Here is a 24,649-nt window from a genome sequence, read left to right as displayed (position 1 = left end):
TTTTAAACTCTTTCTCTTGTAGTAACCTTCGTCTCTCTAATACCTTTCCTTCCCTTCTCCTCCTCCTTTTGTGTTAATTATCTTCCCTTACTTCTTTCTCCTTCTTTCTTACTAACTCCTCTCCCTTTCTTTTAAACTCTTTCTCTTTTACAAACCTTCGTCCCTCTAATACCTTTCCTTCCCTTCTCCTCCTCTTCCCTTCCTTTCCCTCCTCCTCTCTGTCATCTACCCTTCTTTTTTTCTCCTTTCCTACGCTATTGCTTTATCTCTTTTTCTAACCTTCTCTTACCTTCATACCTCAAACACCTCTCCCTTCCCTCCTCCTCCTCCTCCTCCCAGTCCCACCAAACACTCACACAACAACCATCTACTTACCCGGGACAACCAGCATACAAGAACACACTACACACATCAATAAACAAAGGTACACACACACACACACACACACACACACACACATACGGGGAGGGGGCGCCACAAGACCAGCTTCTAGCCTACTATTGTAAACACTATTAATAATTTGAGCCATTGCCTACACGTTCCCCTTCCTCCTCCTCCTCCTCTTCTTCCTCCCCTACAGAGCCGCCTCCACACCCCTTTGTAGTATTTTATATAGAGACAGTCCCCTTACCTCCTCTCTCTCTCTCTCTCTCTCTCTCTCTCTCTCTCTCTCTCTCTCTCTCTCTCTCTCTCGTGTATGTACGTATTGATTTGTTTCTATGTACACTTCCAGCCTTTTGTGTGCGTACCAATAAATCGTTGTACACACACACACACACACACACACACACACACACACACACACACACACACACACACACACACACACACACACACACCTTTAATATTAAATGAATAGCCTCAGATGACAGGGCGACGGTGAAGTGAAGGGACGAATGAGAGGGGAGAGAAGGGGAGGGAAGGGGAGGGGAGGAGAAGGGGCGACAGGTGGAAAGGGAGGAGAGCGAGGGGAGCGAGGGGAGTGAGGGGAGGGGAGGGAGTCATCGAGGTAGGGTTGGACAGACAGACAGACAGGCGGCGCAGAGGGACTGATGGACCAATTGTATGTCAGGTTTTGTTGCGTTGATGTGACACGTGAGAGGTGAGAGAGGGCAGGTGTGCAGGTTAATTAGCAACGTCACCAGGTGCACACACACACACACACACACACAGGAGCAGGGCCATCATCATACCCTTACAACGACCTTTACTAATGCTAATTCTGTTGCTGCTGCCGCCATAACCACCACCATTACCACCACTACCACCACCACTACTATCCCACCGCTGCCACCATTGTAGTAAACCGCTGCCACCATTGTCATAACGATTACTGTTGCTACACACCACCGCCGCCAGTAGCCAACACGACCGCCGATGTGTGTATGTGTGGACCAGTACCGCCCGTGACCAATACCGAGCCAATATTCACTCGCTCAAAGGCAAACACAGTGAACAATTTATCCGCGTTAAGCCGCCGCCGCCGCCGCCGCCGCTACCACCATCACACCCCCTAACCCCCCCACCCCCATCACATCACCACTAAATGGGACATGACAATATTTTTCTCCACCAAAGTGAACATTTTAAGCCAGCGTTATGTTCAAGCGAAAAATACTTTTGATGACGCTGATTTCGATTCCATCATCAAATGCCCTTTCAGCAGCCTGGTTGTCGCTGCGTGAGGGGAGCGGCGCCCCTTCCTCCCCACCCATAACAGCCCCCAGAACACTCCCCTTCCTCCCCGCCCCGTCGGTCCGCACGCCCTCACCCCGACGCCCTGATTTCGGGGTTTCAGCGGCTTTCCCTCCCAATCCCAGTTTTAGACACATGCCAATCACACATCAGGCGGCCCCGTCCCCGCCCCGCCCCGCCGCCCCGCCACCAGGGCCATAACGCCACCCGCCGCCCCGCCAGATGCGGCGCTCCGCTGCGCCTGATTCCAATACTGATTAAATTTGAATGTCGAGCGGCCCAAATGGAATACCTGAGCCTTCGTGCGGCGACCAATGAATATGAACGCTTCCCGCCGCCGCGGCCCTAAATATAATTCAGCTTCCCGGCGACTGTGGAGCCAAACGACCGCCAACAGCACTTGATTTTTGTGTTGAGCTCATGTCTAGGAGGCCAGCGGGGCCGCGGCGCGCCGAGGACCGGCATTGATCGCGGCGGAGGGGGGGAAGGGAAGGGGGAGGAGGGGGGGCGGGGGAGCTAACAACACTCCTCAGAGAAAGACAAGAACTTACCTCCGCGGCCCGGGTATCACACCTGCGAGCCATCCCCAAGAGGCCGCCGCCGCACCTGCGTTAGTCGCGACGGCGTTAAAAGGACGCTGAGTGCCGCCCAGACGCCTTTAGTACCCCGTGTACCCGGCGACACCTGGACGGCACGCGGCGGACACCTCGGCGAGCCTAACGTGAACACCTGACGCGATTATCACCCCACCTGAGCCTGGCGTCCTATTAACAGCTACTAATGGTTACTGGCATAATGGTGTGTGTGGGGGGGAGAGAGGAGAGCGGAGAGAGGGAGAGAGGAGAGAAAGACAGGAGGGGTGAGGGGGGGAAGGAGGGGTGAGGGGGGAGGAGGAGGGGGAAGAACTGACAATCCAGCACTGCGACACACAACTTCCTGCCAATGACGCAGCTCCTCGCCCACCGCCGCCACACGGGGACACACAAACACCTCGACGCTCCCCTTTACAGCCCCCGGACGCCTCCCCAACCCGGGCTTCTTTTCCTTTCCCGCTGCGCCAAACCACTCTGACAGAAGCCTGCAATCACTTTGAGGTGTGAGGCGGTACCGTAATGGGCCGAGGCGCGCTGAGCTGGTCTTTGTGAGGGTAAAATGAGATCTTTCCTTAAATGCCTCTCCGCGGGGTTTTAGGTTCATGCGATTTGAGAGTCGTTTGTTGCAGCCTCTTGCTTTTTTGTTTGTGTTGTGTGTTGGGTTGAGGAGAGATGGAGGGTGGGAAGGAAGGAAGGAAGGAAGGAAGGAAGGATGGATGAATGGATAAATCAAGGCAGCAATGATGGAAAGAAAGGATGTGATGAAGGAAAGAAGGAATGGAAAACGAGAGGGAAGAAGGGAGGGAAGGACGGAAGGAAGGAAGGAAGGCAAGATGGATGAATGGATAAATCAAGGCAGCAATGATGGAAAGAAAGGATGTGATGAAGGAAGGAAGGAATGGAAAACGAGAGGGAAGAAGGGAGGGAAGAATTAAGGCATGTTGAAAAATGAGAAAAACAAACAAAATAAATGAAAGGAAAGAAGTAGGAAAGAAAGGATGAAAAGAAAGGAAGTAAGCTGGATATGAGGAATAGAGGAAGGAAATGGAGGGAGGAAGGGAGGAAAGAAATGAGGCAAGCAGGAAAGAAGGAAAGGAACATAAGAAACACACACAATAAAAAAATAAACTTAAAAGAGAGAGATGAAAGAAAAGCAGACCATTAGAAAGAAAGAACGAAAGCAGGAGGGAAAGAGATAAAACACACACACGCACACACACACACAAAAAAAAGTGAACGTCAAAAAGAAAGAAAAAAAGAAAGAAAGGGAAAAGCCGAGGGAACCGAGGTACCTACTATGAAAAATGAGGCGATATCAGTGGTGGTGGTGGTGGTGATGGTGGTGGTGGTGGTGGTAATGGTAATGGCAGGAGGAGGACGGTGTTGAGGGCGAGCTGCGTCCCTCTCACCCCCCTCACCACCACCACCACCCTCACCACCCCAGCCACCACCACCACCACGAGCATGAGGGGCGGGAAGGTCAGCAGGTCAGCCACACGCCCCACCTGCTGCCTGCTCGTCCGACTCACACCTTCACTCCCGCTACAGAGACTAACAAAAGGCGATTAGCGTGAGACTAACGGCGTATGGAAGTAAGTTGGGGGCATACCGTACAGCTGCGCGCGGCTCCTGTGCTTATCTCCGTCGCACTAGACCTTATGTGACAGTGTAGGTGATGGAGGGAAGGAAAGTTTCGTTTAGTCGGCGCAACATCTGTGGTCATATGCCGGAGAGAGACAGGAGGGGAAGGAATTATAGAAGTGGTGACGGAGGGGAAAACAGACTTACAAAAACACTGAAATTATGGCCTCGAACAAGCTTTCTCTGGACAAAACACGAGACCATCAACCATATATATAACAAAAGACTCTAACACATTAACTTTTGGTCGACTAACAGGAGGAAGACACTGAGGGCCATATTGCGAAACATTTCGTCGCCCAAGTTCACATATTTGACAAGGCTTTCGTAGGAGTTTGGGACATTTCCAAGAGTAGTTTTATGACCCTCGTGATAGTTTAACCCTTCTTCTGTACCATGAACCTAAAGAAACGCTCATCAGAACCCGATTGATCCCCTCTTTGACCTTTAGAAATACGTGATGTGAGAAACGAGTCTTATAATACCGACCTGAAAACATGACCTCTAAACAAGAATAACTTTGAGGAACACAAGCGGGCATTAACCATACTGAAGGAAGACACAAAGCACATATCTCCCCTCCGACTACCATGAATACGACCCTGAACACAATGGCCTTAGTTTAATACTCGGGAAAGGGCGAAGGGCCAGAACGCTACTCTTATACTCTTAACTAATCCTGGACAAGACAAGGGCGGTGCGAGAGGGCTTTTTTGATCCACTTAACTGTATGTGTGTAAGCCTTGATATGTTTAAAATATGGGCCTTAGCTTTACACAGACAAGGGCGAAGGCTCAGGACGTCAGAACACTACCCTTACAACCTTCCTAATCCCGTACAGGACAAGGGCGGTGCGAGAGGGCCTTTTTTGATCCACTTAACTGACCCGTTCTTTAGTCCTTCAAGGGGGCACTGACACAAAAGGGAGAGATGGCCCTTTGGCACACTCCATTCGCCTTCAGTTCGTCACTCCATCACTCCAACGAAGGCAATTAGTAACTTCAGCAGGAAGGGAAGTTTAAGAGGAATACCTACCTTCCCTCCACCTGCCGCCTCACCTCAACCGCGGAGTCAAGGTCATGGAGGGAGGGAGAGAGAGAAGCAGGGAGGGAGGGAGAGGGAGGGAGGAGGAAAAGTAAAGGTCAAAGTATGAGTGTCTTTCCCGCTAAGAGAGAGAGAGAGAGAGAGAGAGAGAGAGAGAGAGAGAGAGAATCACTATCCTCTTAAAACTAGTTACCTCATTCCTTCACTATCCTTTTCATCCTCTTTGCCTCCTTCCAATAGATACAGTACCTCTCTCCCTTCTTCCTCCTCCTCCTCCTCCTCCTCCTCCTCTTCTTCTTCCTCCTCCTCCTCCTCTTGTTACGACTACACGATCTAATATGAAACTTGGCTCGCCGTTACCCTAGAGTTTGGGATTTGCTTCTGTTACACACGACTACTGCTGGCCCAACTTCCACCCCTGTTAATCCCTGGCTCTGTCTCCCTCTTCTTATTACATAACTCTCTCTCTCTCTCTCTCTCTCTCTCTCTCTCTCTCTCTCTCTCTCTCTCTCTCTCTCTCTCTCTCTCTCTCTCTCTCTCTCTCTCTCTCAGCAAGAATAATACGACATACTCCTCTAAGAAATATATATACAGTTAGATACATATGGATAGTGAGGGGAGGAATGCGTTAGGTTTATAGACGCCCCTTATTGTCGGCCTACATAACAAACTTTTTTATGTTCTTAGGCCTATATATATAACGTCAATACTTCTACCCTCACCACCACCACCAACAATAATGATAACAATACTGCTATCAACAACATCTACTACTACTACATCTTCAACTCTTGGGTCATTCAATCTTGGTATTCAATCTCTATTCTGTTTTTCTTTATTCACTTTTCAATTGCCTTTTTCCCGTCCGTCAACTCTAGTCCACCGTCAAACACTTCTACCACTATTAACAACAACCACAATACAATCAACTACTACAACTACTACTACTATAACTTCAGCTTTTGGTCATTCAATCTTCGCCTTCAATTTCTATTCTGTTATTCTTCATTTACTTTTCAATTTGCTTTTCACGTCCGTCAACTCAAGTCCATCGCCAAACCCTTCTACCACTATTAACAACAACCACAATACCATCAACTACTACAACCTCAGCTTTCGGTCCTTCAATCTTCGCCTTCAATTTCCATTCTGGTTTTCTTCATTCACAATAACAACAACAACAAGTCACAACCACTATCAACAACCATTACTACTACAACAACCTTCTCAGCTCTTGGGCATTCAATCTTCGCTTTCAATCTCTATTCTGTTTTTCTTTCTTCACTTTCCTTTCTCCCTCTTCTCTCCCGTCCATTCCAATCACGTTTTACTTTCTCTCCTTCCTTTCATCTTCACATTCAGGCTTCTCCTCCTCCTCCTCTTCCTCCTCCACTTTTTTTCCTCCTTTCCTTGTCCCTCTCCTTTGAAACCACTGTCGATATTGTCATTTTCCTCCTCCTCCTCCTCCTCCTCTTCCTCTTCCTCTTCCTCCTATCATCTGCGTCCATCCTCTTTACCTCTCCTCTTTCCGCTCTTGTCATCTCCATCCATCTTCTTTAGTTCCTCTTTCTCCTCTCATCACCTCCATCCTTCCTCTTTATCCTCCTCTCCTCGCTCCTCTTACCGTGGTCATTCTCGCCCTCTTCCTCTTCCTCCTCTTGCTGTTGTCATCCTCTTTTTAAATCCCTCTCTACATGGTTATTCTCTTCCTCTTCCTCTTCTTCCTCTTACTAACTTGTCCTCTCCCTCTCTCTCTTTCCTCTTTACCCTCCTTTCCTTGATACTCTTCCTCCTCCCTCCTCTTCCTCTTCCTCTCCTCTTTCCTCTTTATTTTTCTTTTCTCGATCCTCTTCTTAAAACCTCTCTCTACATTGTCATTCTCTACTTCTTCCTCTTAACTAGCCTTATTCTTCTTCTTTTTCCTCCTCTTTCTGTTGGCCTTTTCTTCCTCAAACCTCTTTTCCTCAGTCTTTTAAAATCCCTCCTCTCTACAATGTCATTTTCCTCCTCCTCCTCCTCCTCCTCTCTCTTCTCCCCCTTTTTTTCCCCCCAGCCGCTTCGCCTCATCATCTCATCTCACAATCACCTCATCAGAAGCCGTCCCGGAAGCACTTAACTCCTGCTGATCTCATAACGAGGCCCAGCGAGCGCGTTACCTGCCGGGCCGTGAGCGCCTGAACACCTGGCCACTATCATAAGTAAACGACACCTGCCTGCCTACCCACCTAACTATACCTGTCTGATCTGTTGAGCTTTACCGAGAGGGGTGTGTGTGGTGGCGTGTGGGGGTTGAGGGAAGGAGGGAGATGGGGTGTAGAAGAGGGTGTTGTTGTGTGTGTGTGTGGGGGGGGGGGGAGGTTGTATGTGTGTGGGGGGGAGGTTGTGTGTGTGTGTGAGTGTGGGTAGGTGTGTTGGAGGGGGTTGTGTGTGTGTGGGAGGGAGCTGTGTTTGTTTATTTTTTATTTATTTATTTATTTATTTATTTATTTATTTATTTATTTTTTTTTTTTTTTGTGTGTGTGTGTGTGTGTGTGTGTGTGTGTGTGTGTGTGTGTGTGTGTGTGTGTGTGTGTGTGTGTGTGTGTGTGTGTGTGTGTGTGTGTGTGTGTGTGTGTGTGTTTACCTGTCCCCAGAATATTCCATTACCTTTAGTTCATTTATAGGGTTAGCAAGGTATGGTTGGGGTTCATCTTTATGTAGTATTTTATCGATTAAGTTCAATTTGTTATACTGTTTTCTTTCTTTTATTTTCTAACCAACTTTCCCTCCCCGTATTGTGGATTCTTTGATAAAACTTAAGTTCCCGTATTGTGGATTCTTTGATAAAACTTAAGTTCCCCGTGAAAGTTTCGATTGTAAGTTGTATTTCTCGTCTCCTATCAGTGTTGCCAATATTGTGTCTATAAATACAAATACAACCCCTAAACAAGACCTATAATAACCTGTAACTTGTAGCCTGTAACTTGAGTGTGGGTGGGGACCGTAGCGAGGAGTGAAGGAGTCTGTATCGGCCTAACTTGTAACCTGTATCCTGTAACTTGTAACGGCTATTGTGTGGTATCTAATCGTTCTGATAATCCTAAAGTACACAATGCCACAACAAACTTCCGCTCCATTACGGCCCAAACTTTTATCCACTCCATCCTGGCTTTCCTTCCTTTCTTCCTTCCGTCGCGTTCCGGCAACAGCGAGATCAAACAACCATTTCCAGGGATAGAAAAGCTCCTGGGACCCGCCGCTTACACACTCACATTTAAGGCTTTCGTAGAGGCTGTGGGTCCTCTCTAAGCCCGTTTCTTAAGCCTAGTGATAGTTTGACAAGGCTTCTACCCCATGAACGCGAAGAAACACCCATGAAAGCCCGATTAATCTCCTTTCTGTCCTTTGCAAATAGTTGACGAGGGAGGTAGAAGCGTCTGCGGATACCGACCCACTTTCCTTACCCTCGTCTCGGCCCCGTCTCTCTCTCTCTCCCTCTCTTCTGGTCTGATTACACCTTTTGAATGCACGTCTTGATAAAATCTTTCATATACCTTCAAAACCTCGGCCACTGGGAGGGACGCCGCGCCAGTCACAAAATGAAACGTGTGTGTGTGTGTGTGTGTGTGTGTGTGTGTGTGTGTGTGTGTGTGTGTAGTCCCTTTATGAGTTCGTTGGGTTGCTATTGAGAGGTATACGTTGTGAGTCTCAACATACTATAGTCACTGTACATTAGATTGGTCCGCCCTCAATCACCTTTCCTTACCGTCGCTCCAAGATATCACTGACTCCAACCTCCTTTCATTCAACCGATCACCTCCTTTAGCTATAGAAGAGGAGGAAGAAGAGGCGGGATTTGTATCGTTATTTTAGTATACAGTGACTTTATATAGTATGGCTTCAGGGTAGTCTTGTAGCTAGTTAATGTAAGTGGAAAGGGCCAGGGGCAAACACGTCTTTAGTAGTGCCCCCTGGTGGAAGAAGAATGGAAGGAGTTCTGAGCCAGCCAATCCTTTGTGTGACATGATCTTCCTCGGTTAAGTACTTATGATTTCCCTTGCGGCGGAGCGTTTGAAATTGAACCATGTGGGTGTCAGAAAACGACTCTTGCAAACCGGGTGTACGTTTTAAATTCTTTCAGGTAAATAGTCTAACATTCTTCTCCTGGACTGCACGCCATGTTCACTCCCTCCTTTCCTCCTCCCTCTCCTGCACATACTAGTACATAAGAGTTTAAAAGTGAACTTGTGGGTGTCAGAAAATAACTCTTGCAAACCAGGTGTACATTTTAAATTCTTTCTGGTAAATAATCTAACATTCTTTTACACTACTCGCCATGTTCTTTCTCTCCCTCCTTTCCTCCCTCCCTCACACACACTTATACTCAGCCTCGATTCAGTACTTATGATTTCCCTTGCGGCAACATACACAAGCTTTTAAAATTGAATCATGTGGGTGTAAAAAACAACTCATGCAAACCAGATGTGCAGTTTAAGTTCTTACGGGCAAATAGCTTCAGTTTTCTCCTAGACTACATCTCCCTCCTTCCCTCTCTCTCTCTCTCTCTCTCTCTCTCTCTCTCTCTCTCTCACTAGTACTCGGCGGGCAGTCATGGATGGATGCTTCGGCCGCTCATACCACTCTCGCCTTTTCCGCCCAAGGCCCCGACCTTGATGTACCCCGCCCGCCCTGCTGCTGTCCTCCAGGCTACATCCCTCACTCACTCCACTACTCCTTGCCTGCCTCTCACTCACTCTCCCACGCTTACACTCACTAATGCTTACTCACTCTACTTGTGTCTGCTCCTTACTCACTCTCCTATGCTTATTACTTGCCTTCTCTATCCTCTCCTACTGTCTGATTCTCTCACTCTCTCTCCCATGCTTACACTCGCTATGCTTACTCACTCTACTTCTGTCTGCCCCTTACTCACCCTCCTATGCTTACTAATGCCTGCACCTTGCTTTACTTATCTTCTCTATCCCCTCCTCTTGACTGCTTCTCTCACTCACTCTCCCATGCTTACACTCACTAATGCTTATTCACTCTAGTCCTGTCTGCTTCTTAGTCATTCCTATGCTTACTAATGCTTGCAACTTGCTTTACTTATCATCTCAATCCTCTCCTCTTGCCTGCCTCTCTCACTCTCCCATGTTTACACTCCCTCCTTAAGTCGACCTTCCTGTACTGTCTGTCCTTTCAAACCTCAATATTATAAGATATCAGCCACAAGACGCCACGCCCACGCCCACATCCACGCCCAGGTAACTCCCTTTGTCTGGCTATCGTCACACGCGTTCCGCCCCTCCACCCACCCGTCCGCGCCGCGCCCACACCGCCCTTGACTGTGGTGTTGCCCTACTAGACGGATCATCACTTATGGATTAGGGGACTTTATTGTAAGTATTAGATCCTATTAAGCGATTTTGTTAGTTTTTATTTTTTTTCCCATTTTTCTCTTATTATTTTTCATTTTTTTTATCTTATTTATCTATTTCTTTTCTTTTCTTTCTTTATTTTTTAGATTTATTTTATTTTACATTGAATATATTATCCACCAACTACTCTTATTTGTAACCTGTATAGCAGAATAGATAAGAAGGGACAATACACCAGTCTATCTATCTATCTATCTGCCTTAAAACTTTTGCTACACTATATTTTATCTATCAATTATTCCCATCAGTAACAGGTATAGCTGAATATTTATGTGTGGTCTATTAACCTATCCATCTATCTACCTATGTATCTGTCTGTCTGTCTGGTGTTGGGATAGGCAGTGAGTGGCAAGCCCATTACAGTTCCATTCATTCCACCACAGCGCGCCCGCCCACCCACCCTCTCTACGTCACTTTCCAACACATGCCTCTAAATATACTCGGGCGAATGAAGCAGAACGGAATGGAAGCTGCAGAAAAAGAGCTAAAACAGGGCCTGAATGCATCTGTGACCAGTGGAGAGGAACGGAGCTGGAATCTGCATCCGTCTGTGTGTGTGTGTGTGTGTGTGTGTGTGTGTGTGTGTGTGTGTGACTGTGTGTGTGTGTGTGTGACTGTGTGTGAGATGGAAATGAAAGGTTCAGAGCCACTACGTCCAGTAAAACCAAACAGTGTCGGCCGGTGTTCCTCCCTCACGCCAACACAAAGAGCAAAATTCGACACCACTGTTATCACGCCTCAGGGACCTGCTAACATTGGGCCCGGCTGAGGGAACGACGGACGAGCTCAAACATCGCCTGGGTGATATGTCTGGAGGCCGCGAACTTGTGTCTTACGAGGAATACATTGTAAACGGTGTCTGAAGGGTATTTTTTTTTTTTAAGGTAGGTAATGATAGGAGGTTAAGGGTAAAACAAACAGGAATATAGTCAAAACAAAACAAGAAAGCCCGCTAATTACTGCTCTTAGAAAATAATGAAAAGAGTGGATATTTTACTTGATTTTGCTCTTCCTAAATTACACTTCTCCAGACTACACTATATTGCTCTAAGCCACACTAATCTACGTAACTAAACCATTTGATTCAATCTATACTACTCTAATCTATCTATACACTTCTTTATCTAAATTACACTTCACTACTCTAAGCCACACTAATCTACTTGACTAAGCCATCTGATTCAATCTATACTACTCTAATCTATCTATACACTTCTTTATCTAAATTACACTACACTACTCTAAGCCACACTAATCTACTTGACTAAAGCATTTGACTCAACCTATACTACTATAATCTATCTATACACTTCTCTACCTAAAACTCATCACCTTACTCTACTTAATTAAACTACACTACTCTACCTAAACTAATCTAATCTATCCCAAAACACTACTTAAATCACATCATACTCTACTTAAACTAACCTCTCAATCTAAACTACTCTAATCTACCTAAACTACACGTCTCTACCTGAACTACATCTCTACTTTACTTAAACTACACTACTCTAATCTACCCCAAAACACTACTTAAATCACATCTTACTCTACTTAACCAAACCTTTCTATCTAAACTACTCTAATCTACCTATACATTTCTCGACCGAAACTACATCTTCCTTCCCTTAAACTACGCTACTCTACCTGAACTAATCTAATCTACCCCAAAACACTACTTAAATTACATCTTAGTCTACTTAACGAACCTCTCTACCTAAACTACTCTAATCTACCTATACTACACGCCCCTACTTCAACACTACAACCTAAACTGCCACTCTTTTCCTTTACAACAGACCAGACAACCAGCAAATCCACGCATCATAACAATAGCTCACGTCCAATCAAAACAGACCAACACAATGAAAAACTCGAGATCAACAGTCAGGTTGGGAGCCGCGGACGTCATAACTCACCTCCACACAATTATATATACATTTTTACCTGATTCTCTCTCTCTGGACACGTCATGTTATATATATATACTCTCTCTCTCGCAGCACACACACACACACACACACACACACACACACACACACACACACACACACACACACACACACCAGGGGAAATAGCTCACCCAGGAGGGCTTTCGTTATTAATTAAAAACTTATTCATGATCGTCTGCGGTGCATACTGATGGCGAAATCATAGTGTTGCGGCGACAATTATTACGAGGCGGAGTAGGGCATTTATCGTCGTTTTGTGCGTTGTTGCATTCGTTGGGTTTTGCGTCCTGAGTCAAGGGTGATTATACTGCCTCCTGCATCATCATCGTAATCTGGGACAGGCCTAACGAACGGCCACTAACGTCATTACTCTATTAGAACTGCAGAGAACTAACGGGTCCCCTCAGAAGGCTACATAACCTCACTTTGATATGCTATTTGTTGAAAGGCAAGAAGAGTTGAAGCATTACAGGGACAAATCTAATGAATGTCCAAGAGCGTCCTTACTCTATTAGAACTGCAGAAGGACTACCAGGTTCCCTCAGAAGGCTATATAACCTCACTTTGATATGCTATTTGTTGAAAGGGAAGAAGAGTTACAGCATTACAGGGACAAATCTAATGAATGGCCAAGAGCGTCATTACTCTATTAGAACTGCAGGAGAACTAACGGGTCCCCTCAGAAGCCTATATAACCTCACTTTGATATGCTATTTGTTGAAGAGCAAGAAGAGTTGAAGCATTACAGGGACAAATCTAATGAATGGCCAAGAGCGTCATTACTCTATTAGAACTGCAGAAGAACTAACAGGTCCCCTCAGAAGGCTATATAACCTCACTTTGATATGCTATTAGTTGAAAGGCAAGAAGAGTTACAGCATTACAGGGACAAATCTAACGAATGGCCAAGAGCGTCCTTACTCAATGAACTGCAGAAGAACTAACAGGTCCCCTCAGAAGGCTATATAACCTCACTTTGATATGCTATTTGTTGAAAGGCAAGAAGAGTTACAGCATTACAGGGACAAATCTAACGACTGGCCAAGAGCGTCCTTAATCAATGAACTGCAGGAGAACTAACGGGTCCCCTCGGAAGCCTACATAACCTCACTTTGATATACTATTTGTTGAAAGGCAAGAAGAGTTACAGCATTACACGGAGTGATCTAACGAATGGCTATTAGCGTCTTTAATCTATGAACGGCAGAAGGACTAACAGGTCCCCTCAGAAGCCTATATAACCTCACTTTGATATGCTATTAGTTGAAAGGCAAGAAGAGTTACAGCATTACAGGGACAAATCTAATGAATGGCCAAGAGCGTCCTTACTCTATGAACTGCAGAAGAACTAACGGGTCCCCTCAGAAGGCTACATAACCTCACTTTGATATGCTATTAGTTGAAAGGGAAGAAGAGTCACAGCATTACACGGAATGATCTAACGAATGGCTATTAGCGTCTTTAATCTATGAACGGCAGAAGAACTAACTGGTCCCTGGGAGGCGTACATAAGCTCATCGTGACAGAAGCTTAGTTGAAAGACAAGAAGAGTACAGCATTAGAGAGACTGACCTAACGAATGGCCACTAGCGTCCTTACTCTATACACTGAAGAGCTAACTGTTATAGGGATGATGTTTAAGTTAGGTAGGAACATATGTTTATCTGACGTAAGAGAAGAAATAAGGTCCGTTTCATCTCTCCCTATCAACATAACCTCACTCTGATAGCCGCTTAGTTGACACGACAAGAAGGAGAGTTAAGGCGACACTTTACTACAGCGTGTGTCAGGAAGATGTGATGACAATGTATAGCGGCAAAGGTCTTTCACAACAGAGGCGAAGGGAAGACGATGAGGCGCTGCGTGTGTGTGTATATGAGAGTATGAGTGTGTGTGTTTGTGTGTGTAAGTTAACCTTTCCCTCGTGTCAGTCAAAGGGGGCAAGGAGTACAACACAGGCGTTAGGTACGAAGTGTGGCCCGGAGTGTTTGAATCTGCGTCGTAGTAAATAATGGAGAAGCGGCTTTTACTGCGACGGAGTGTGACATGTTTGCTCGAGCCTTTGTCGGGAGAGGATAATAAAGTTGGAAGTTGTAGTAGTCGTGAGGAGGAAGAAGGAAGAGGCGTTAGGTTGAAGCACTTAAGGACTTTATTCTCACTTTTAAGACAATGTGTGGGATGTATTTGAGCGTTTGTGTCAGAAATAATAATAATAATAATAATAATGTTGGTATGTTTAGAAAAGGGGGACTGGGGGTAAGCACTTAAGGGCGTCATTCTCTATCTAACTGGCGTGATATTCAACTGTACGACAATGCGTGGGAAGTGCTTGAGAGTCCGAGTCAGAAATAATTAAAAGGTTAGTGTGTGTAGTAGTGGTTGCTATTGAGAGAAGGAGGGACATCATTCTGATTTTACTATATATATGACAAGGTGAGGGAAGTATTTGAGTCTGTCAGAAATAATTATAATGCTCGTGTGTGTGTAGAAGTGGTTGCTATTGAGAGAAGGAGGGAGTTTACGGGGACATCATTCTCTTCTACTAGTGTGATCTTTTACTATATATATGACAAGGTGAGGGAAGTATTTGAGTCTGTCAGAAATAATTATAATGCTCGTGTGTGTGTAGAAGTGGTTGCTATAGAGAGAAGGAGGGTGTTTACAGGGGTCATTCTCTATCTTACTGGCGTGATATCTAATTATAAGACGATGTGTGGGAAATATTTGAGAGTTAATAAGAAGAAAAAAATTAATGTCATTGTATATAAAAGTTACTGTAGAGAGAATGGGAATTTATGGGGACTTCAATCTCTTACTGGCGTGATTAAATCCTCTTACTATACAATTATGCGAGGAAAGAGATTCAAACCCCGTGTCAGAAATAATAATAATAATAATAATAATAATAATAATAATAATGTTAGTAGTTGCTCCTCTAGTGAGATGCAGAGACATTTGTAGATAGCCCTGAATTAAGGACGTCTTTTTCTTTTACGTCGACAATATGTGGGGAACTTATTTCGTGTCAGAAGTAATAATAATAATGTTTTAGTGTGTGTAGCAGTTGTTGTTGCTCCTGTGAAGATAAGGGGGTTGATGAAGCACTGGGAGAAGGGAAAGTTGGAAAGTTTCGTTTAGTCGGCGCAACATCTGTGGTTATATGCCGGAGAGAGACAGAAGGGGAAGGAATTATAGGAGAAGGTAACAGATCCCAGGAGACGGGACACAACCCCCGATTAATACCTGGTACCCATTCACTGCTGGGTGGACAGGGGCGTAGGGTATCAGGGGAGAAGGGAGAGCGAAAAAGGGGGAGAGGGGAGAGGAAAGGTGAAAATGGGGTGGGAGGAGAGGGAAAGGGGAGGAGAAGTAGATGGAGAAGAAGAGGGAGAGAGAAGACATCATATCCTTACCGAGTTTATATTGTGACAAGGCGTTCAAGTTTAGGTTCAAGTTTTTCTCTCATGCGAGGAGGCACAGAACGAGTTTAAGGATCGCCCTGTCTCGTTCGGCGTCAATAAGCATATACGTTTGGGAGAGGAAGCATGAGACAGCGACTTTATTTTTATTTCTTCTTTTTTCTTCTTTGTCCTTGGTGTGTCTCCTTTTTCACACACACACACACACACACACACACACACACACACACACACACACACACACACACACACACACACACACTGGCAAAGAAAAAAAAGGTTATCAGACTCTATTTGTGCAAAGTGTGCAGACATAACTTCTTCATTCTCTTTTGTCTTCAGTAACAAACATATATTTTGCACTTTGAGTAGGTTGTTTGTCATTCTAATTGTTGTTGTTGCTGTTGTTGTTGTTGGTGGTGGTGGTGTTGTGGTTGTTGTGTGGTGTATAAATAAGCTTCAATCTCCTTCACCATCAATAAGAGATGCATTTGAACTTAGACAAGGCCATTTTTTTTCTCATTCTCTTTCTTGTTGTTGTTGTTGTTGATGTTGTTGTTGTTGTTGTTGTTGTTGTTGTTGTTGTTGTTGATGTTGATGTTGTTGTCCTATCTTTGCTTCCTTTGCTCGTGTTGTTTTCTTTTTTTCTTCTACCTGTATATAATTTTCCTCCTTCTTTTCTAATTATGTCTTTTTCTTCCTTTCTCTACTGTCTAATTTTCTTCCTTTAAACTGCATCCTTTTTCTTTCTTTTTCTACTTGTATTTTTTTCTTTCTTCCTCTACCTGTATCAATTTCTTCCTTCTTCTACCTGTATCTTTTTCTTCCTTATTTTCTACCTGTATCTTTTTCTTCCTTCCTCTACCTATCTTTTTCTCTCTTCTTCTACCTGTATAATTTTCTTCCTTTTAACTGCGTCCTTTTCTTCCTTTTTCTACCTGTATCTTTTTCTTCCTTCGTCTCTACCTGTGTCTTCTCTTCCTTTTCTACCTGTATCTTTTTCTCCCTTCCTCTCTACCTGTCTAATTTTCCTCCCTCCTCTACCTGTCTCATCTTCTCCCTCCTTCTACCTCTCCCTTCCTTCCCTTCTATAAATCTACTAACACCCAGAAATCCATGTCAAACCTAATCTAAAACGCGCCCTCAAACTACATTATTTCCCCTTTCTTTCACAAATTTCAAACATAACATTTCCCGGTATTCATATTCGCGTGACACCGCGGGTTATTTCACCTCTAAAATACATATATACTTCGACAAACAAATCATATGTCAAGCTTTTTTTTGTGTGTGTGAATGTTCAATCAATCTCTACGTATACATATTTTTCCCCCCCTTTTGATATGAGTTAGAGACTATTTTAGCTTTTAATATGTACGGGAATAACTCATCTGTAAAATGCTTTGGTATACACATCATTTATTATTTTTTGGGTTTATATGAGTGAGCTGTCTCTCTCTCTCTCTCTCTCTCTCTCTCTCTCTCTCTCACCTACCTTAACCTTCTCTATCCTTCCCTATGCTTCCCTAACCTTCCCTATGCTACTCTAACCTTCTGTATGCTACCCTATCCTTCCTTTCCTATGCTAACCTATCCTTCCCTATCCCTCCTTCCCTATCCTTCCTTCCCTATGCTAACCTATCCCTCCTTCCCTATAACTCCTTTTATTACTTTCTCTCCCTTCCGTCCTTCACTTTCTTTCCTATCTACGTGTGTGTGTTTGTGTGTGTTTGTGTGTGTGTGTGTTGCCAGGCTGCGTATGGTGGTGTTATGGTGATGGTGGTGGTGGTGATGGTAGTGGTGTTAATAAGAGTCTCTGTTGGTAGTGATTTACAGGGCTCCCTCCTCCCCTTCCTCTTCCTCTTCCTCCTCCTCCTCCTCCTCCCTTTTCCATTTCCTTCCCTCTTGTTTGCCTTTCAGAAGACTCACTCAAAGCAAAGTTGATGTAATATTTAACTACAAACACACACACACACACACACACACACACACACACACACACACACACACACACACACACACACACACACACTCCACATACAAGACCCCAAAAAGATAGACAGATAGACAGAGAGATGGAGAGCTTGAGAGAGAGGGAATCCGCAATGAGAAAGCCTCCAACACAAACCTAGACAGACAGAAAACTTAACACAGAGGGTCGGTCGGGTCCGTTAGTGTGTGTGTGTGTGTGCCCGGCCGACGAGAGTGACTGACGGACGGGGCGGACTTGAAAACAGACAAGCCACTGACCGAGCAAACAGGGGTGTCATTAAATAGCAAGGCGAGACGCAGGCAAGGGCAAACACGCACGGAGAGAGACGAGCAGAGAGGGAAAGAAAGAGGGAGAGGAAGGAAGGCAAGCAGGCAGACAGGGGAAAGGAAGGGAGACAAGGGGAAGGAAGGGAGAGGGAGATAAGCAGACAGAGGGAAAGAGAAAAAGGGAGAAAGGGAGGCCAAACAGAGGAGGGAAGGAAAGAGGGAGAGGAAGGGAGACAGAGAGCGGGAGAGAGAGAGAGAAAGGCGGTAAGTCGAGTAGATGAAGACGATGAGGAGGAAGACAAGAACAAAGTGGAGGATGGAGGGAGAGAAGGAAAAACACGCAATATGGTGGCTGTGGAATCATGGTGGAGCGAGGAGGAATTGATTTAAGTGAGCGAGGTGGAATGAGTGAGCAAGGTGGGTGGAAGTCAAGGCCACCGACCCACCGCCCACCTTCTGCACCTTGTCTCTCTCCCATAATGAGCCTGTGTGTTGGTCCCTAAAGCCACACGCACGGAGACATGGATTTAGGGAGATAGAAGAAAGGGAAGGTATGAATGTATAGATGGGAGAGATACCTGTATATTAACATAGTAACATCAGTGTACCAAGCGCCACATATAGAAAGACGCTTGGTACACTATGTTATTAAGGTGTCTAGAAGGGAAATATATGTTAGAAGAGAAATATATGGACGTAGATGAGAAAGAGGAAAGTAGAAGGGAAAGGTATGTAAGTAGAAGAGAAAAAAAACCCATATATCTTGGGGAAAAAAGAAAAGAAGTGGACTAAGGAGAGGAAAGGGAGGAAAGGTGGGGAGAGCACACACGCCCACACCCACACATACACACACCTGCCCCACCCCCTCTCCCCCATCCAGGTGAATACATACCCAGGTGAGCTTCTCCGCCCCTCAACGCACCTGCAATTAGGGAAAGAGAAAGTGATTAGATATGACGTCGAGACAGGTAAAGAAACATCAACAAAACTTTCACTTGTCATTTTTTTATATTTTTTTTTTGTCTTTTCTCTTAACTTTCTCTCTCACTCTCTTTCTCTTTATTTCTTACCCCCTGTTTCCTCTGTTTCATCTTCTCACCTAATCTCTCTACCTCCTCCTCCTCCTCCTCTTCCTCTTCCTCTAACCTAAACTTTCATCTTTTTCCTTCTCCTCCTCATTGTCATCTCTCTCTCTCTCTCTCTCTCTCTCTCTCTCTCTCTCTCTCTCTCTTACTCTCACTTTTTACCTGTTTCCTCCATCTCCTCATCTCTCCAACTCTTTAATTCTTCCTCTTCCTCTTTGCATATCTCTACCTCCTCCTCCTCTTCCTCTTCCTCTAACCTAAACTTACACTTATCTTTTTCCTCCTCCTCTTCATTCTCATCTTCTCTCCAACTCTCACTGTTAACCTGTTTCCTCCATCTCCTCTTCTCTCCAACTCTTTAATTCTTCCTCTTCCTCTTTTCGTTTTTTTTTCTATTTTATCTTGAGTTTTGTGTTTCCTCTTACTCTAACTCTTACTTATTCAATCTCCTTCTTCTTCTCTTCTTCTCCTTCCTTCGTCTCTTCTCGCTTACTCCTAAATTCTTATCTTGTTATCTTATTCTTACTAAATCTTCCTTATCTTACTGTCTTCATGTATTCTCCTTCTGTCTTCTCTCTCTCATTCTTAGTCTTATTTTACGACAACAACAATAACTACTACTACTACTACTGCTATTACTACTACTATTACTACTTCTACTACTACTACTACAACAACAATAACTACTACTACTACTACTACCACAACAAACAAACTACGCAGGGAAAGTATTTCGTCATAATTGCGTAGATAGGAGAGACCCAGAGCTCAACAATGGCGGGGTCCCTTCGTTCTGTCCCTCTTCCTCTTCTGTGGGGCCTCTTGCGTCACCCCCAGCCTCCCCACGTGGTCAGGGAAGAGGAGGAGGAGGAGGAGGAGGCCCTACGTAGATCTGAATTACTCCACACTCGATTATCACCCTTATCCTCCACCTCCTCCACCTCCTACTCCTCCTCCTGTACTACGTCTTTTCCTTCCTTCCTCCTCTTGTATGGAAAGGGAGAGAAGAGGGATGGAGGTGGAAGAGGAGGAGGAGGAGGAGGAGAAATTAAGTGGAGGTTGATAAGGGTGGAAGAGGAAGGAGGAGGTGGATAAATGTATAAAAGGAGGAGGAAGAGGAGGAGGAGGAATTAAGTCGAGGTTGATAGGTGGTGGAAGAGGAAGAAGGTGTGGATGAAGGTAAAAAAGGAGGAGGAGGAGGAGGAGGAGGAAGAGGAGGGGGAAAGGGGGGGTGGGGGGCGTAGGTAGGAGTGCCAAGGTCATTCCACTCAATCCTACGTCCGTGTCCTTCTAATCCTTCGCTCGTGACGACTTTGTGTGTGTGTGCGTGTGTGTGTGTGTGTGTGTGTGTGTGTGTGTGTGTTGCCAGGGCGATGATAGTTGCTTTATGATTACTATGGCATCACACACACACACACACACACACACACACACACACACACTTGACCCCCCCCCCCTCACACACTAAATCAATACACACACACACACACAAAGCAACAAGAAAACCAACACACAAACACATCCATTCTTCGCGCACTGAAGGAATCTAATAACTTCGATATGTTAAGAACCGCCACAAGGAATAATTCATCTTTACAACGGAGACATTGAATTATTATATACGAGGGACACTTCATAGATTGGCGGGAAGGAAGGAAGGTAAGCTTATTGATGGCTGTTGGAGGTGAAGGAAGGAGAAGGGAGGAGGGGAAGAAGGGTGAAGGGAAAGAAGAAAAAGGGAGGGATAAAAGTGGAAGGGAGAAAAGGGAGTGAAGGTGATAAAAGAAGGGAGGTGAAGGAAAAGGGTGAAGAAGGGAGAGGGAACGAGAAAGGAAAAGAAGAAAAAGGAAGGAATAGGGGTGGAGGAAGGGAGAATAAGGAGTGAAGATGAGGGTGATGAAAGAAGGAGGAAGGGAGGAGAAGGGAGAAGGGAAAGGTATGAAGAAGGAAAAGGAAAAAAAGGAAGGAGGGAATAGGGAGTGAAGGTGAGGGTGGTGAAAGAAGGGAGGTGAAGGGAAAGGGTGAAAGAACAGGAAATAAGGGAGAAATAGGGAGCATAAAGGAAGAAAAAATAGGAAAAAGAAAGAAATGAAAAAAGGGGCAGCGCAAAAAAGGAAAATGGAAGGAAAAGAGGAGAAGGAAAAAGGGAGGAATAGGAGTGGAGGAAGGGAGGAAAGGGAGCATAAAGGGAGGAAAAAAATAGGAAAAAGAAAAATGAAAAAAAGGAAAATGGAAGGAAAAAAGAGCAAACTTATAACTGGGGGGGTGAGGAAAGAAGCAGGGAGGAGAGGAAGAAGGGAGGAAGAAAGGGAGATATTGAAGATAAAGAGGGAGGGAGCAAAAGAGGGAATAATGGGAAAAAGAAAGAGAAAAGGAAATAGAAAAATGAGATAGTTTACTTATGTTAGTAGATAGATAGATAGATAGAAAGATAGAGATGCATAATACAAGGAGTGAAGAAAGAAATGGAAGGGGCAAAGGAGGGAAGGGAAGAAGGGAGGAAGAAAGGGAGGTATTGAATATAAAGAGGAAGGGAGACAAAGAGAATAAAGGATGGGAGAAGAGGAAGAGAAGAAGGAAGGAGAGGGAGATAGAGCTTACTTATAATAGAAAGATAGATAGGAAGATAGAGAAGGAAGGACTGAAGGAAGTGGAAGAAGCAAAGGGAAGGGAAGATGGGAGGAAGAAAGGGAGAGATGAACAGAAGGGAGGAAGAGGTGTAGGTAGGTAGGCTTAGGCAAGGCTGAAGGGGAGAAGAGGAGGAGGAGGAGGAGGAGGAGGAGGAAGGGGTGAGAGAAAAGGGGGGGAGGGGTTAGACAAAGAAGGTAGGCATGATTAGGTAAGGAGAGGGGGGAGGAGGAGGAGGAGGGAGAGAAGTATAAAGAATTGGATATGGAGGGAGGGAGGGAGGAGGGAGTGGAGGGAAAGGGGGGGGAGGGGGAGATGTATTACCAATGCGCCACAAGGTCAGTGACGAAGCCTCTAGCAAGGTCACGTCTCTCTCTCTCTCTCTCTCTCTCTCTCTCTCTCTCTCTCTCTCTCTCTCTCTCTCTCTCTTACTACGCCTACGTCAAACAACAACAACAACAACAACAATAATAATAATAATAATAATAGTAATAATAATAATAATAATAACAATAAAAGTAAATATTTAAACTTGCAATTCGTGGCTTACTTTTTCTTTATTTTTCTTCTTGTTTATTTTCGTATCTTTATTTATCTTCCTTTTTCTCACAATTTATCTCAAGTTTTCTCACGTGCGTCGTCTGTGTCTATTTTTATAACTCTCTCTCTCTCTCTCTCTCTCTCTCTCTCTCTCTCTCTCTCTCTCTCTCTCTCTCTCTCATACATCCTTCCTTCCGTTCTTTGCTCCTCTGTCTCTCTCTCCTCTTCCTCCCTCAGAGTCCCTCTCTCTCTCTCTCTCACCAGGATTACCACACACTCTCTCTATGGCCGTTCTCCCCTCCTTCCTTCCTTCCTTCCCTTCCTCCGCCCATTGCGACACAGCCTTGATTCATCCTTTGTCGCATCCCTTCTGTGGTATCAATGCTGTCGACTTCTCTCTCTCTCTCTCTCTCTCTCTCTCTCTCTCTCTCTCTCTCTCTCTCTCTCTCTCTCCTCTCCTTCCTTGCGTCTATCAGTATGTCGCCTTTCGTTCATTTCTGTAATTTCATCTTTCTTCTTTCTCTATTTTTCCTTCAATTTCTTCTTTCTTTTCTATTTTTGTTTTGTTTTTCTTTCCATTTCCTTCAATTCTTCACTTCAATCTGCTTCCTTTCATTCGTATATCCTTCATAATCTTCTTGTTTTCCCTTTCTTTCCTTCTCTTCTCTCGTCAGTATCTCTGTTTTACCTTCGTCCTCTTTTATCAGTCCTTGCTATTTCGTCAAACCACTAGGCATCTCTCTCTCTCTCTCTCTCTCTGTGTGTGTGTGTGTACCCCCCTTCCCTCCCCCTCCCACTGTATCATCATCGTTATCAGCCACGTCAAAAGAGACCTCGAGGCACAATAGTAACCAAAGCGACGAGGCAATCCCGATAGTGCGCTCAACTCCCTAACAAACCGCCCATAAAACCCGGCTTCTAATGGTCTTGGTCTTGGCCGGGAGTCTCGTGCGTCGTCGTTGTTGACTGTATACGGCTCACTCAATCCGCGCCGGCAACGAGCTCACAAATCCTCTACACCCGGCCGATAAATGAGAGAGGTGGAAAGGCGTGATAGTCTTGTGTCCGTTGGTGGCCTGGCAATTTGTACCCCCGTGGCGAGGTCTGTGTGGCTGTCATTACATTTATCAGCACAGACGAGAGGGAGGGAGAGGGAGGGAGGGTTAGAAAAAAGGGTGTTGGGAGTTGGATCCTGTCTGGTTAGCACAAAAAGAGGGTGCAAGTCTCTCTCTTGATCGCAACTTGAAGATTAGTTATAAGAGGGAGAGAGAGGGAAATGAGGAGGATAAGATATAAGACATGAATATAATAGGAGATAGAGAAGAGAAAAAAAGAGGAGAGAGAAGAGAAGAAGAGAGATAATAAGGATACAAAAATTAAAGGAGACAGATAGAGAGAAAGAAGAGAAAATAAGAAAACAAAGCAAGAGAGAGAGAGAGAGAGAGAGAGAGAGAGAGAGAGAGAGAGGACTAAGTCAGTTTTCCTTGAGGCTGGAGGAGGAGGTGGAGGAGGAGGAGGAGGAGGAGGAATACAGAGGTGAAGAAGAGGGAGAATAAAGGAGTACAAGAAGGAAGAGGAGGAGGAGGAGGTAAGAAGAACTAGGAGGAGGAGGACCGGGAGGAGCAAGAGGCCACGTGGAGGGCAGGACACACACACACACACACACACACACACACACACACACACAGCAAGGGAGGATATAATGAAGGAAAAATAATGGAACCGGGTTGAGCAATGGACAAAGACGTGGGTGGGTGAGTGGTGGTGGTGGTGTTGATGATGGTGATGGTGATGGTGGTGGTGATGGTGGTGATGATGGTGGTGGTTACTGCGTTGAATTTTGAGCTCAGTAAACGCTTAACCAACCTATGTATTTCTCTATCTATCTACCTATTAATCTATCCACTATTTTAATTTTCTTAATCATTTCAATATTTCCCTCTAGTTACAGGCAAGGCTCCGTCCCTCCCTATCTATCACACTATCTATCTATCTATGTTTATGTATTATTCTCTCTATCCTTATCTTGATCATTAGATTTCACCCGAAGAAGCCAAGTTGAGTCTAGCCTTTCCTTCCCTCTCTCTCTTCGGTGTTAGTGAGGCTGCGAGAAGATGAGTAGGCGAGATGGAACACCTGGTGGCTCTTGAAGCTTACCTCTCTATCTGAAGGTGAAGGGCCGAGGGAGGGAGAGAGGAAGAAAAAGAGGGAGAGGCACTGGGATGGAAAGTGGAAGGAGAGAGGGGGTGATATAGACTGGGATTGCGATGCCCTTAACCTGTGCCCCGCGGACCTCCCTTCGGCCAGCCATCATGCACTGGGTCGTTACTGCCCCTGACTAGCGAGGCTGCGTGTGGCCGTGACCCAGCCCTCGCC

The 24,649-nt window shown here is 45.2% G+C and overlaps 1 protein-coding gene across 1 annotated transcript in view; it reads right to left on the bottom strand.

Annotated features, from left to right (window-relative positions):
* LOC127002200 (trithorax group protein osa-like) overlaps positions 1 to 24,649 on the bottom strand; it is a 97,083-nt gene that overhangs the window by 30,576 nt on the left and 41,858 nt on the right. The window contains exon 3 of the mRNA XM_050867899.1: positions 18,913 to 18,942. Within this exon, the coding sequence (XP_050723856.1) occupies positions 18,913 to 18,942 (30 nt within the window). The remainder of the gene's footprint in view (positions 1 to 18,912; positions 18,943 to 24,649) is intronic.

Source organism: Eriocheir sinensis, chromosome 22 (genome assembly GCF_024679095.1).
Source record: "Eriocheir sinensis breed Jianghai 21 chromosome 22, ASM2467909v1, whole genome shotgun sequence".
NCBI lineage: Eukaryota > Metazoa > Arthropoda > Malacostraca > Decapoda > Varunidae > Eriocheir > Eriocheir sinensis.
This window is presented reverse-complemented; position numbering and strand designations above follow the sequence as displayed.